General features: G+C 34.4%; 1 protein-coding gene across 1 annotated transcript in view; it reads right to left on the reverse strand.

The window, feature by feature from the left end:
* Nucleotides 1-16,735, reverse strand: part of AGPS (alkylglycerone phosphate synthase) — a 130,361-nt gene that overhangs the window by 66,566 nt on the left and 47,060 nt on the right. Inside the window, 4 exon segments of the mRNA XM_010859774.1 lie at nt 2,076-2,201; nt 11,961-12,041; nt 13,331-13,410; nt 14,956-15,027. Of these exon segments, the coding sequence (XP_010858076.1) occupies nt 2,076-2,201; nt 11,961-12,041; nt 13,331-13,410; nt 14,956-15,027 (359 nt within the window).

Genomic DNA, 16,735 nt, shown 5'->3' on the forward strand with positions numbered 1-16,735 from the left:
AAGATTTATTCTTGTCTTATTCCCACCTTCAACTTATCTACTTTATCCACTCAGTAGAAAAGAATGAAGTATTAATTCTGATCATACCAAAATTGGGATGAAGAGGGAGATGTGACTGAGTTAAAAAGAGGAGGAGAGAGATGTGTGAGATATGTCTCACACATGTGAGAAAATCATTGTCGGGAGAGAGTCAATCAAAATATGTTCCTCAGATCTGACTCAGAAATGGTTAGGTAAAACCCAACACATTGTTAGGATGTGATAAATAAAAATAGAGTATGTATTGTTGAAGGAAATGAACAAAGGATGTAAATAAACTATTTACACAATAAAAAGAAAAATTGCCAATAGGACATTTTAAAAGTTTACATTTACTAACAAAGAAATATAAAATTATATGACAAAAACATAAATAAAAGGTCTAGTAAAATAAACATTCTCATAGTGCTAGTAAGATTGTCAAATGGCACAAGATTTCTAAAGAGCAACTTGGCTATAAGGGTCCAAAGACATAAAAACATGCTTGATCCAACAATTCAAACTCTGGGAACTTACCCAAAGAAAATGATCAAAGATGTATGCTAAAGAAATTACTACAAAGGATATTTTTCCCTTTATTTATTTCCATAATTTTTAAATAAAAAATAACTTTAAATACTTTTTATAGGGAATTACTTTACTAAATCACAAATTATCAATGAAAGAGAATTATATGCAGTTTTTAAAACTAATGATACAAATCTATGCTCATATACATGGTAATGTATTGATAACATAGTTTAAAGAGCTGATTAAACACAGTATGATGCTTTTTTATAATTAAAACTAGATATAAACATGTAAATAAGTATATTAAGATGTGTACTTATAATTTGTGGCCCTTAAGTAACTGTAAAAAGGATTAAAACAAATTACATGCTTTAGCAGTACTAAAGGTAGCAGTCTATCAAATATGCTTAACTCTGATAAAGCTTTTAATAATTCAATAGCAAAAGGATCAAATTCTGTCCTCTGAAACTGAATTTGTTATCTTAACTACAAAATGAAAAATGTGATTTCTAAAATATCTTCAATTAAAAAAAGATAATGTAAATATTTTTAAAGTGTTCATTATATAGACAAAGTCTTAAATTGTTGGGTGTTAACTACAAAGAACCAATATATTTTATCAATATATTATTATAATATATTATAATATAATATAATTTGATATTTCTATCAACAAAGACATGATAAAAATATTGTAATGCTAGAGTTGAAAAACAAAGCTAAACAGCTCTAAGAATAATGTTAGGAAACCACATTAATAGTCTCAAAAATTATCTTTCAAATTGTTATCAAAATATTGATGACAAAGGGAACTAACATGAATGAAGTACCTATTACATACCAGGGATTCCACTAAGAGTTCTCATTTTATGTCCTTTATTCCTCATAGCAATTCTACACAACAAATAACATCATTCTATTTTATACCATAGGAAATTGAAGTTTAGAAAGGTGAAACAATTTGCACAAGGTCACACAATTAATCACTGTAAAAACTACAAATGGAACAAATGATACTGAATGCCTAGCCAGGATGCCTATCACACACTCTCAAGAGTAATAACACCAGGTCAGTGAAAAAAAAAGTGATGTGTACAAAAAACATTACACTAACTAGAACATTTTCCACTGGGTTCTTTAATTCTACACAGAAACTTTTTTTCAGTAAAATAAATATCTCATAAGGCCAAAGAATAGTAATGACAGACCACCTAACTAAATAGACTAAAATCTTGGTAGAGTTGAAGACTCAGGCTCTAAGTCTTGAAAAATAAAATTTATATGTATTTATAAGTCAGATAAAACATCTACAAAGCTTAGATATCATTCACTCAAAAAGAAGCATTCTTAAATGACCACAGTTGTGTCTTTTAACTGTTTGGATTATAATGCATAGTCAATGTTATTATAATCAAAAGGGGTATACTTTTGAGGGGACTCTTCAACTCAATTTTTAACAGCTTAACAACTTTATAATAATCTCTATTGACCAATCAATTATTATATAGTAATGAGAAAAAATTTACCAAGTCCTCAATATTGCCATAGATATTCTTCTTCATGCCTGACGCTCGAGTAGATACCCATCCTCCCACAGTGCTGAATTCCAGGGAATCTGGTTCATGACCTGTACAATAACCACTTTCTTTAAGCTGAAAAACAAAAATGTAATATTTTACCAGTGAAAATGGCCCCATTTTGCACAGCACTCAACACATTAATTCTTTTCACATTAGAATTTCCATATGTCTTTGCTATCTAGACTCATTAAAACCTAAATAGATAAAGAAACATTTTATCATACTTGTCCAAAAATATTTTTAGCTTTTGCCTAGTGGAAAACTTCGCAAAACTGAAAACTATGAACCAAGAGGCAGTTGTATTTTCCACAGGCTCACCAGGCAATCATACTCCTTACAATCTTTCATTTAAAAGACAACTACCCTTCTTATTTTTTATTCCAACAAAGAGACAATTTAAATTCTTATAGACCTCAGATTATACCTAAATAAGTGCCGACTTCACCTGAACACTTTCAATAAATAAAGCACTTAATCTCTTATTTTCCCTATCCTAATATAATCTGCAGCAGGCCTGCAGAAAATCTGAGCAAATTGCCTGTACTTAAATCTCTCAAGGAGTCATGTGTTTTAATGTACAGCCATCTGGCTAGGTTTCCTGCATGTAATACCATCATTTATTTGTGATGCAGATCATGCATTCCTGTACATTAAATAGTCACTTGTTTCTCATTTTTCTATATTAGCTTGGCTTTGCCATCTGCACAGCACCTGAGGTTGAATGGATGCCCTTTACTGCAACAACACCAAAGCCATTCCACTAAAATCATTTTAAAGGCTCAGCCATCTCATGTCGAACGCTACAGACACCACCATCTGCATACCCACTGTCTACTGCACTCAAGCCCATCAATCTGTGTTGACCATTTTGATAGTCATCCAATTAAGCAACTGCTTCTATTTTTCAAGTAAGCCATGCAGAGATGTAGAATATGTCAGTTGTGTTTATAACTGTGTATTTAAGTATCGTATGCAAGTTATAATCCAAATTTTGAAAGTCGAGTAGGCTAAATATAATTTGTTAGCTTCTGCAGATAAGCAATGCAAATTATTTATCATGTCTAATTCTGTTGCTAGAAAACAAGATTTAAAAAGACATTATTAAATAATAGAATTTTTCACTAAACATTTAATATGTTAATTTAATTTTAAGAGGTAAATAACCACTCGTAAATAAGTAGCTTAAATACAAAACTGAACGTTAAAATCAAGATTATCAGACCAATATACTTCCCTAACTCCCCAACAATCTTTATTCATACCCCAACAATCTATATTCATACTGTGCTGTGCTCAGTCATGTCTTGACCCTATGTGACCCCACAGACTGTAGCCTGTCAGTCTCCTCTTACCTGGAACTTTTTACACAAGAACACTGGAGTGGGATACCATTTCCTACTCCATATTATTTACTCTCAAAAGACTATTGTCTTTCAACTTTTCTGAAGGTAACAAATACACACACACACACACACACACACGCACACGCACACGCACACACAGAACTCTTGAAACTAAACAAGAAAAAATCCAATTAAACAATAGACCGAAGATCTGAACAGACATTTCACTGAAAATAGCAAATAATCATATGAAAAGATGTTCCACATCATATGTCATCAGAGAAATACCAATTAAAACAACAAGATACCACTACAACTTCAAATGAATGGCCCCAAATCAGAATGCTGACAATACCAGATGATGGAGAGGATATGTGACAGCAGAAACTCTCAGTACTGGTGGGACTGCAAATGGTACAGCTACTTTAGAAGACTGACAATTTCTTACAAAACTAAATATACTCTAGCAATCATACTTCATCTATTTAGTCAAAGGAGTTGAAAACTTATGTCCTCATAAAAACCTGCACACAAATGTTTAAAGCAGCTTTATTCCTAAGTGCCAAAACTTGGAAGCAATCAAGATATCATTCAGTAGGTGAATGGATAAATTATGGTACATTCAAATAACTGAATATTATTTAGTGCTGAGAAGAAAAAAGCTATCAAGCCATGAAAAGACATGGAGGAAACATATATTACTAAGTGAAAGAAGCCAATCTGAAAAGGCCACATATTCTATGATTCCAACTGTACGACATTCTGGAAAAGGCAAAACTAAGGAAACAAGAAAATCAGTGGTTGACTTCCCTGGTGGTTCAGGGACTAAGACTCTGGGCTCCCAACGCAGGGGGTGTTGGGTTTGATTCTTGGTCAGGGAACTAATCCCAGGTGCTGCATCCAAGAGTTCACATGCCGCAACTAAAGAAGCCACAAGGCTGTAACAAATGAGTACTGAACATCCCACATGCTACAGCTAAGCCCCGGCACAGCCAAAGAATTAAGCAAATAAATATTAAAAAAAAAAAAAGATCAATGGTTGCCAGAGGTGAGGGGTTGGGGATGGAAAATAAATATGGAGAGTACAGAGAATGTAGGGCAGTGAAAATACTGAGTGATATTATAATGATGGGTACTCAACAATTATTTAAACATCTGTCCAAACCCACAAATGGACAGCACCATGAGCGAACCCTAAAATAAACTAAGGACTTTCTGTAATTATGATGTGCCAATGTAGGATGTCATTGTATCATTTATATGGGGAATCTAAAAAAGCTGAACTCAAAGAAACAGAGCATAGACTGGTAGTTATCATGGGATGTCAGGGTGGGGGAAATGTGACAATAGTGGTCAAAAGGTACAAACTTCCAATTACAACATGAATAAATTCTGAGATTTCAAAAAAAAGAAATCTACCATTCTTGTGAGTGATGTTGATATTGGGGGAGGCTAGGCATGCACAGGGACACAGGCATATAGGAAATCTCTGTACCTCCCTCTCAATTTTGTTTTAAACCTAAAATTGCTCTAAAAATATAGGGTGTTTAAAAAAAATGAAACAAAGATATTTTCAGACAAATGTAGAAAAATTCATCAACAGCAGACCCACACTAAAGATATAAATATTTACAACAAGTTCTTCAAGCAGAAAGAAAGAATCACCAGATTGAATTAAAGGCATCACAGAGGGTAACTAGGGACTTCCCTGGTGGCTCAGTGGTAAAGAACCCGCCTGCCAATGAAGCAGATATGGATTCGATCCCTGGATTGAGAAGATCCCTTGGAAAAGGAAATGGCAACTAACTCCAATGAGTTGCCTGGGAAAACCCATGGAAAGAGGAGCCTGACAGGCTACAGTCCATGGGGTTGCAAGAGTTGGATGTGACTAAGCGACAAAAAACAAAACAACGAAGGGTAACTAGATGGGTAAATATAAAAGATGCTTTCTTATTGTTTAAATAGGTGATGACTTAATATTTCAGTAAAAATTATTAAAGTAGAACATGTGACAATAGCATAGAGATAAGAAACATAATATTCTATGTGTTTTATGCTAAACTCTAAGTATTATATTACCACCTTAAAGTGGACTGTTTTAAGTTAAAGATATATACTATAAAACCTGAAACAATCCTTAAAATAACAAAAAAGATAAAATGGTATCATTATACAAAATTCAATCCGAAAAAAGGCAGTAAAAAGTGGAAAAGGAGAAAAAACACGTAGGTAAGATAAAAAACAAATGGCAAGATGACAGACTTACACTGAAGCATATCAATAAACCACAATGACAGTAAATGGTCTAACCACTGCAATTAAAAGATAGAGACTGTCAGGTTAGATAAAAAGGAAAAACCAACTGTTAGCTACTTACAAGAAAAGCACTTTAAATATAAAGATATAAATTAGTAAAAAGTTTAAAAATGGAAAAAGGAAAAATATATACCATGCCAACAACAGTGAAAACTGGAATGGCTGTTTATCAGATAAAGTAGACTTCAGAGCAAAAAATACCATCAGAAAGAAGGAAAGTAATTTCAAGTAATTTCATAACAACAAAACTGTTCACTAGTCAAAAAGCTATAAGGATCCCAAGCATTTATTCTCCCAATAACAAAGCTTTAAAATATATGAAGTGAAACTGATAGAACTGCAAGAAAAAATAGATCTGCAATAATAACTGGAAGTTATCATTTCCTTGTCAATACCTGATACAACAAGTAGTCAAAAGAAAAAATTTTTAATACAGAAGACCTAAACAACACTATAAATCAATTTGACTTTAAAGACTACTCCAACCAACAGCAGCAAAAGACAAATTATTTTCAAGTGTTCATGGAATATTTACAAGGTAGACCATGTTGTAGGCCATAAAACAAGTATCAATTAATTTGATATGCTTTAAGTCATATAAAGAATGTTTTCTGAACACAAGAGAATTAACAGAGAAATCAGTAACAGAAAGATGTTTGAAAAAAAATCCCCCGATAACTGGAAACTAAACAACAACACGGGAGTACCTATGGGTCAAAGAAAAAATCAAAAGGGCAGTAGAAAATATTTTGAAATGAATGAAAATGAGAAAACATATCAAAATCTGTGGAATACCACTAAAGCAGTAGTTGGGAGAAATTTATATTACTGAAAACCTATATTAAGAAGAAAGGCCTCAGACTTCTCTGGCGGCACCGTGGGTAAGAAGCTGCCTGCCAATGCAGGGACACAGGTTCCATCTCTAGTCTGGGAAGAGTCTATGTGCCATGAGGCAATTAAGCCCAACCGCCACAACTACTAAGCCCATGCTTCAGAACCGAGTCACGACTACAAAACCCACGTGCTGCAACTACTTAAGTTCGCTATGCTCTAGGGCCGGTGAGCTGCAGCTACTGGGCCTGTGTGCTGAAACGACTGAAGCCCACACACCTGGAGCCTTTGCTCCGCAACAGGAAAAGTCACCACAGTGAGAAGCTGGCACACCCCAACAAACAGTAGCCCTGCTTGCCATTAACTAGAGAAAGCTCATGCAAAGCAACAAAGACCCAGCACAGTCAAAAATAAATAAATAAATTTTTAAAATTATATTAAAAAAAAAGAAAGGCCTCAAATCACCTCATCTTCCACCTCAAGACATAAAAAAAGCATCTGACAAAATCCAAAATCCACTACTAATATAAAACACTCTATTTTTTGTTCTAGGTTCTTTGTATTTTCATATGGAATTTATAATCACCTTATCAATTTCTTAAAAAAAAAAAAAGTCTCTTGGGATTTTGATGGGGATTGCATCAATTCTATACATCAATTTGGGGAGAACCAATAATAATACTGAATCTTCTGACCCATGAATATGGTATAGCTTTAGGTTTATTTTAGGTCTGTTTATTTCTCTCAGCTGGGTCTTGCGGTTTTTAGTGTTCAAGTATTTCATATCTTTTAAAAAATGTTTAATATATTTATTTGACTGCTCTGGGTCTTAGCGGCATCATGCCTGGTCTTCAATCTTCACTGCAGCATGTGGAATCTACTTGTGTGACCAGGGATCGAATCCCAGCTCCCTGTGTTGGGAGCATGGAGTTTTAACCATTGGACCACCAGAGAAGTCCCAGTATTTCATATTTTTAATAGATTTTCCCTTAAGTATTATATATGTATTTTATAATATAAGTGGTATTTTAAAAGTTTTCAATTTCTGATTTTTTATTAGTATACAGAAATAAAACTGATTTGTGTGTATAGCTTTTATATCTAGCAATCTTACTAAATTTACTAACTAGTTCTAAAAGTTTTAGCTCCCATTAGATTTTTACTACATAGATGATCATGTCCTTTGTGAATAAAGACAATTTTACTTCTTCCTTTCCAATCTGTATGCCTTTATTTACTTTAAAAAATTTAAACAGTTTTATTGAGGTTTTTACACCCCACCCCTGTAAAAAAACAGGATATGTGCTTTGATTTTAATAAAATTATAGGATATTTAAACAAACCTACAGTAACAAAAAGCATATCAGAGACTGACAGGGATATAGTAAAGATGAGATGGAGAGAAATATAAAGAGGTCAAAAGGAAACTTTTGGGGTTGGCTGGTGAATGTGTTCTACATCTTGATTGCAGGAATGGTTTCATGCTTGTAGTCATATACCAAACCTTATCAAGTTGCACATTTTAAATGACTGCAATTTACTGTGTGACAATTATATCTCAATGAAACTACTGTAAAACAAAATAAAAGAAAATGACTCAAGATTTTAGCTCAAGCTGCCCAAAGAATTGAACTATCACCAACTGGGATTGAGAAGGCTACAGAATAAACAAATTGTGGAGGGAAAACTGAAATTCAATTTTTAAAATATTGAGTTTAAAATGTCTATTACATATACAAGTGGAGATATCAACTAAGCAAGTGGATATGCAAGTCTAGAATTCAAGAAAGAAGTCTGAGATGATACAAATATTGGAGTTTGGTATATAGAAGGAATATTTAAAATCAGCTATCCTTGAATGAACTGAATGAAGCAAACAGTACTCAGTAAAAATTAGTGAAATAAATAAAAGTTCTAAGCACTTTATTAATTTATTTCATCTCAACAAAAACTTTATGAAACAGGAATCATTATTTCCATTTTATAGATAAAGAAACTGAGGCATAGAGAAATGCATCAGAGGTGGGGAAAATCCTAAGTCATATATCCCCAGACTACTAACTAGTAAAATTAAGTAGCCAAAGAATTAATAAATGTAGAAACAAATTCCCAAAACCCATAACCGACATTTAGTGACCTCCCTTAAATTTCACACATATTAAAATCAATGTAATTTACAAGTTAAAAAGATGAAAATCTATGCTACCCAACTACTATATTTGTGTCATTTAAAAACTTTTAGAATGAAAAAGCAGCAAATTTTAAGTCAGTTACCTCAGCTGAAGAAGAAACTGAAGGATACAGAAGCATAAGTGAGGAAGAACCTGAACTAGGATCAATACAGCTGTAGAAACTATTTTAAAGTCTACCAGAGGCAAAAAGAAATGTTCTATGTTGGCATTTAAGGAAATGAACTAGTAAGTAAAATATTAAAAGTTCCTAGTCTAGTAAAATGTCATTTAAATTTCAAGGAAATATGTTCCTTGAATTTTAATTCTAACCTTTACAAAAAATCTTGGAAAGGTTAAAATACTACATCAAATGCTGAAATAAAGGATATAAAATTATAGACATGAAAGGCCAGACTTTGTTATAAAAAAAAAACAAAACTGCTGTGTTGATAATGCCTCTCAGAGCAACAGAAAACGAAACAGGTCTTTTTACAGGTTTTTTCATTAAATGCTATTATTCAACCCATGAAGTTAATTATAAAGTATAATAATTAACAAATCTAATTACCTTGAATTTATAAAACCTTGACTTACTGAAGATCTTTAATGCCTCAATGAATACATTCAATTTTATCTAGTTCTCTGTACCTTAGTGCATTAAATTAAAAAAAAGAAAAAGAAAAGTTTAATAATTTTTTTCAAAGCCTTTCATCCATAACTGATCACTGGACAACCCACTCCAGTATTCTTACTGGGATAATCCCATGGTCAGAGGAGCCTGGCAGGCTACAGTCGATAGTGTCGCAAAGAGTCAAACATGACTGAGCACATGCACACACACACACACACACACACACACACACCAACTGCCTTCAACTCTTTACTATGAAATAAGGAAAAAGATAATAAAGAGAAGTTCAACAAGCATGTCACATCTCCATGTTCTTTAAAAGACAGGAAGGAGGGGGTCTCTGTATTCCAAACTGAACAAAACATTCAGTTCATCATTAGCAAATTGGACTTTTTAATTTTGTTTGCAAAAGCTGAGTTACAATTATCTTGACCAGATTTTAAAGGGCTGAAGGAACCAATACATTTTAATAATGACCTGCTTAGACTCCATGAAGAAAACCTCAAGTTTCCTAAAATTCATTAGGATCCCAAAAGTATTTAAGGGCTCTAAAGAGTTTCACTCATTCATGACATAAGTAAGCGGTTTTCAGTAAAATTGTTCACTGAAAATTTCAATGACTAGCAAAACCAACCAATTGATCAAATTTATTAATTTCTGAAAACTCTATGTCCAACGTACTCTATTTTGCTCCATTTTTACTACTTTATTTCAAGTCACTATCAGCCCTTGCCCAAATTATTGCAGCAGCCACTTTATCTGCCTTTATGTGTCCATCCATCCTCCACACAGTAGCATACAAGAACTATCTAAGTACAAAGGTAAAGTTCAAACTTTATGATCTAACCTCTTTGTATTGACCTGCTTCATCCTCTACCACTACTAAATGTACAAAAGAAAGTGAAAGTCACTCAGTTGTGTCCGACTCTTTGCGACCCCATGGACTGTATAGTCCATGGAATTCTCCAGGCCAGAATACTAGAGTGGGTAGCCTTTCCCTTCTCCAGGCGATCTTCCCAACCCAGGGATCAAACCCAGGTCTCCTGCATTGTAGGCAGATTCTTTACCAGCAGAACCACAAGGGAAGCCCAACTATATGTATACTCATCCAGAATACAAACACCAAGAATATGTATTCTCCAATATACACAGCCTACATCTCAGCCGTACTCAGCTACCTGCAGATCCCCTCAAGCAACAGCTGCCTATAAACCTTCCACACATGCTGCTTCCTCTGACTGGATTGTTCTCTCCACCCCCATATTTCCTTTTCACTCTGATTTATCCTGAAGTTTCATTTTAAATGCCAAGCTCTCTATGATACCGTCTTCAACTCCCTTTTGAACATCATTTGATGAGCCTTAACAGTTAAAACTGGACATGGAACAACAGACTGGTTCCAAATAGGAAAAACAGTATGTCAAGGCTGTATATTGCCACCCTGCTTATTTAACTTCTATGCAGAGTACATCATGAGAAACGCTGGGCTGGAAGAAGCACAAGCTGGAATCAAGATTGCCAGGAGAAATATCAATAACCTCAGATATGCAGATGACACCACCCTTATGGCAGAAAGTGAAGAGGAACTAAAAAGCCCCTTGATGAAAGTGAAAGTGGAGAGTGAAAAAGTTGGCTTAAAGCTCAACATTCAGAAAACGAAGATCATGGCATCTGGTCCCATCACTTCACAGCAAATAGATGGGGAAACAGTGGAAACAGTGGCAGACTTTATTTTTGGGGGCTCCAAAATCACAGCGGACGGTGACTGCAGCCATGAAATTAAAAGACGCTTACTCCTTGGAAGGAAAGTTATGACCAACCTAGATAGCATATTCAAAAGCAGAGACATTGCTTTGCCAACAAAGGTCCATCTAGTCAAGGCTATGGTTTTTCCAGTGGTCATGTATAGATGTGAGAGCTGGACTGTGAAGAAAGCTGAGCGCCGAAGAACTGATGCTTTTGAACTGTGGTGTTGGAGAAGACTCTTGAGAGTCCCTTGGACTGCAAGGAGATCCAACCAGTCCATCCTAAAGAAGATCAGACCTGGGTGTTGTTTGGAAGGAATGATGCTAAAGCTGAAACTCTAGTACTTTGGTTACCTCATGCGAAGAGTTGACTCATCGGAAAAGACTCTGATGCTGGGAGGGATTGGGGACAGGAGGAGAAGGGGATGACAGAAGATGAGATGGCTGGATGGCATCACCGACTCAATGGACATGAGTTTGGGTGAACTCTGGGAGTTGGTGATGGACAGGGAGGCCTGGCATGCTGCAATTCATGGGGTAGCAAAGAGTCGGACATGACTGAGCGACTGATCTGAACTGAACTATTGAGTTATATTGTCTTTTTACCTAATTTTCTGTCATAATATAAGCTTTCCAAGGGTAAGAGATGGGTTCTTATTCACTATGGAGTTCACAGCATCCAGTTCGATACCTGACTCACAGCAGAAACTGAAAAATCTCAGTGAATATACTGTGAAAGGTACTTTTTTAACAGAGGGGACACACAGCAGTTTTGAAAATCTTAAATAACATACCTGTCTTTCCAATTCTTGTCCTGTTATGCCAGCCTCTACATGAGCTGTCAGATTGTTTTCATCAACCCAGAGGATACGATTCTGTTGCAAAAGAAGAAAGAAGTCTCATCTCCATGAACAGACACTTTCTCAGGAAATACAACTTCCTAACTCTAAGCAGCAAGTGACAAGATAGAAATTAAGTAGTAGTACCCATACTAGAAAGCTCCACTTGTCCCTGACTACACAATATCACAGAGTTAGTGACATAGGCAGTATACTGCACAGGAGTTGGTTTAAAACATAGACACTCATAAAAGGAGGAAGACGGTTTCAAATTAAAGGAGACTAAAAGAAACCACCAAAAGCTAACGTGGGCCTTGTCTGAATGCCTATTCATATAATGAACTATAAATAAAGACAGTTTTGAGATAACTGGAAAACAAATGTGGACTGGATACTAAATGACATAAGGATTTACTTTTAATTTTGTCAGAAGTGATAACATAGTAAGAAAATGTCTTTTTTAAAAGAAATACACAGAAACATTTGGTGTAAAGTAGTATGCCATCAGGATTTGCTTTAAAAATAGTAGAGGAAAAAAGATAAAGTCAATATGACAAATGTAAATAATTATTTAGAGACTAGAAATATTATTCTCTCAACTTTGATGCTTAAAAATTTCAATAAAATCATAAATATTAAAGTTTTTATTATAATAAAGGATTATAGAAGCAGGAATACTGTTGACTATATGAAGATCAAGTTCATACCCAAACTAAAACTTTAAAGTAGCATAAGGGCCAACTCTTAGACCATAATGAACCAAAATTTCAAACAATAATCCTAAAATTAATAGTTCCTTTAAATGGCAACCCACTCCAGTATCCTTGCCTGGAAAATCCCATGGACAGAAGAGCCTGGTAGGCTACAGTCTGTGGGGTTGCAAAGAGTGGGACACGACTGAGAGACGTCAATTCACTTCACTTTACTAATTTTAAGTTAATCTTAAAATTAATTAGCCCCTCTGTTCTTCCAAAAGCAAAGTGCAATAGCATTAGTAAAAATTTGGGAAACAAGTAAGTTTTAATGACTCAAATTAACATTAACTAATATTACTTTTTTTTAATAATACAAAGCAGGTCATCTATTGTATCACAATTTCAATCCATGCTTCTCAAATTATCAGTTAATTTGGTAGAATTCATCAAGGTATATTACTAAGTAAGAGTGAACTTAGCTTTTAGAGATCTGAAAACAAAGATAAAATGATGAAAAGAATTTTAAACAAAATGGACAATATACCTTTTTAAAAACAACTAAGATTGAGCCATAAAGAAAACTTTTAAAACCAAACACTATCTTCAAACACATCTTATGTTATCATATACCATTTGTGAAGTGTCTAAAGAAATAATTGTTCTTGTCTCATCTGCAGGACACATCAGGCCATACGAAACACTTGTTCCTCCTGCCAAAATAGGAGACAATAACTATGCTTAAACATTATTTTTTAGTTACATATCTAGGGCAAATCCCTAATACAAAGTATACAGATAGGCCCACTAGGAAAAATACCTATTTCTACTTTGCAAAATGTAATTGGCAAATACTAACACACTAAAAGTAAACTCACCTTTATTTTATGGTGCATGCCAAAATGAAGAAATATGGAGCTGAAAGCAAGGGGACATGGCTCCATGCCTTGGGCACACTCAAGTGAAGCCCCTAACAATTTGTGGAACTCCAAAAACATAATTAGAGAAGTTCTAAGCTAATGATTACTGTGGAGAGACAGCATAAAAGAAAAAAATACCCATCCTATACAACTAGACACACCATTATCTTCTTTCTATCATATTTATGAGATTCACTTATCATTTAAAATACTATCTTATATTTCCATACAAAAAGACCTCAATAAATTAGAATATATTCCTTAACATTTGTTGTCAAAGGAAAAATGCTTTCTTGATAACAGTATAGAACAATATAGTATTCTCAATTCTTAACCAGATCTGTATAATCATATAGCAGAATATATTTTAATAGGTACTTTCATATGTTTTGGACAGAATACACATGGAAGTCACCTTGACACAAGGGAAGAATTATAGGGGGTGCTTACCTCCAAGGTTCAGCTTAACTTTTCAAGGAATGATAATATTAAGAACATGGCTATGACCAGTGACCACTATTTCTTGTCAAAGTCATTTGAAATCAGAAAACTATTTCATTAAAAATGGCACTGTAATGCCTTTTGTTCATGAATTCAACAGGAAGTATCAGCTGAAAAAGGTGTCTGGAACTTATGACGTGTAGGGGTCCCATTTCTATTCCATTAATGGCTGGATGGCATCACCGACTCGATGGACGTGAGTCTGAGTGAACTCTGGGAGTTGGTGATGGACAGGGAGGCGTGGCGTGCTGAGATTCATGGGGTCGCAAAGAGTCAGACACAACTGAGCGACTGAACTGAACTGAATGCCAATTCAGTCAGTGAAGGCAATCTCCTTTGGCTTGTGGAAGTTGTTAAAACAATATGGTTGATGAATGATCAAAAGAGATTAAATTTGCTTTAAAATGTAAAATAATGTTAATTTTCAGTATTAAAAGATACTATTCATTTGGTCATCACTATCCTGGTTGATCTTTTACATATGCATATCCCTCCTCAAAGATTTATGTTGCGTACAGTTAGTCTTTGAAAAAATAATATTCTCTCCATTAAGATAAAGGTTAGAAAGTAATTACTTAAAGAAGGTACATTTTCCTATTTAGGCAGTAAGTCAGAGCTTCAATTAGAATCCATATGGGAAAGAAGCCATGAACTAGGGTAAATCATATCTCAAACAGTTTAGGTAGATCTACTGAGAACAGAAATGAGCAGCATAAGCCAATTTTTCAGGATAACCATATCATAACCATAAGAATACTTATTTTCAGTGGGAATACACAAATATTTAAAATAGAACAACTTTACATCACATTAAAATTTAAAAGGCACAATACCTACCACCAATTGGTATGATACAAAGGTTATATTTGCACGCTAGATTCACAATCTTAACTACATCATCATGACATGCTGTTGAAAAAAGGAAAAATAAATTAATCCGAACATGAAAAAAATCTGGGTAATATTGCAATACAAGGGTCTAAAGTGCAATAAACTTCTTCATTTATTCACTCATGAACACATTAAATCACTATCCTAAAACTATTTTGTATCATTAACTTTTCATTTTTAAATAATTTTATACATTTTGCAGTTTAAATATCTACACAGCATACACACATACATGGTACGTAGATATTCAAACTGCAAGATGAGAAACCCACCTCCACTGTGGGGAACACCACATTGTCTCAAATTGCCTTACTGTCTCAAAACTTGCTTTCATGCAAAGAAAAACTTGAACTTTATTACCCAATGGAAATTTACATTAGAGTTTAACAAAGACCTCAGTGAAATGACAACATGTTGGGAAACAAACTTCTTGGAAACTTCCCAAGAACTTCTTATACTGAAAGAGTCAACAGAACAAAATTTTGATTTAGGCACCAATACACTACTCAAACAACTTCCCTGGTGGCTCAGATGGTAAAGCGTCTGTCTACGATGCAGGAGACCTGGGTTCGATCCCTGGGTTGGGAAGATCCCTTGGAGAAGGAAATGGCAATCCACTCCAGTACTATTGCCTGGAAAATCCCATGGACAGAGGAGCCTGGTAGGCTACAGTCCATGGGGTCCCAAAGAGTCGGACACGACTGAGCGACTTCACGTTCACATTCACACTACTCAAACAGATTATTTGCTTCCTGTGTATGTTAACCTCCTTCCTATCACAAAATTAAAGCACTTTTCCCTCAGATACTCCCTGAAAAGGAAACAGATCACATCTAAGAACTAAAAGTTCATATATGAGGTAATTTTTTGAAAAATAAAACATTCCATATACTCCTTTTATGGAATCTGAAGAGAAAAATGGATGAGAAGATTAGCAGAACTTCTTACAAGGTAATTATGGCCAGTAAGAAGCAATATACTTATTCTGCTTTAAAATGTCTGCTACAAGAGATGGATATAAGGATTATACATATAAATATAGGGCCTAGTCATCAGTAAGAGCAAAATAACAGCAGAAAGCTCATCCACCTTCCATCCCAAGTCAAATCCTTAAATGAAATTATTTTCTCAAAATTTAATTATTTATATCAAAGACAATATCTATATTAAACAACTTGCTTCATTATTTGAACACCATTAGTTTATAGCCCACAAGTTGATATCAACAAAGTACTATTAGTTTGCAGTAATCAATTATCTTAACTAAAAGTTTCTATGTATCTGAATATATCATTGATTGATAATAATTTTATTAAGCTTTCAAATTAGCAAAAAAAATTTTTTATACTGACTTCTTAAAAGGATATGCACATATTAAATGAAGATTTAATCATCAAAAACAAAATTAATCATTAAACCATTCAGGATGATCATATTAAGAATTATAAGACCTTCAGTGAACTCTAAAACTCAGCAGTGGCCACAGGACTGGAAAAGGTCAGTTTTCATTCCAATCCCAAAGAAAGGCAATGCCAAAGAATGTTCAAACTACCGCACAATTGCACTCATCTCACACGCTAATAAAGTAATGCTCAAAATTCTCAAAGCCAGGCCTCAGCAATACGTGAACCGTGAACTTCCAGATGTTCAAGCTGGTTTAAGAAAAGGCAGAGGAACCAAAGATCAAATTGCCAACATCCACTGGATCATCAAAAAAGCAAGAGAG

This window comes from Bison bison, unplaced genomic scaffold, assembly GCF_000754665.1.
Source record: "Bison bison bison isolate TAMUID 2011002044 unplaced genomic scaffold, Bison_UMD1.0 scf7180017864460, whole genome shotgun sequence".
Taxonomy (NCBI): domain Eukaryota; kingdom Metazoa; phylum Chordata; class Mammalia; order Artiodactyla; family Bovidae; genus Bison; species Bison bison.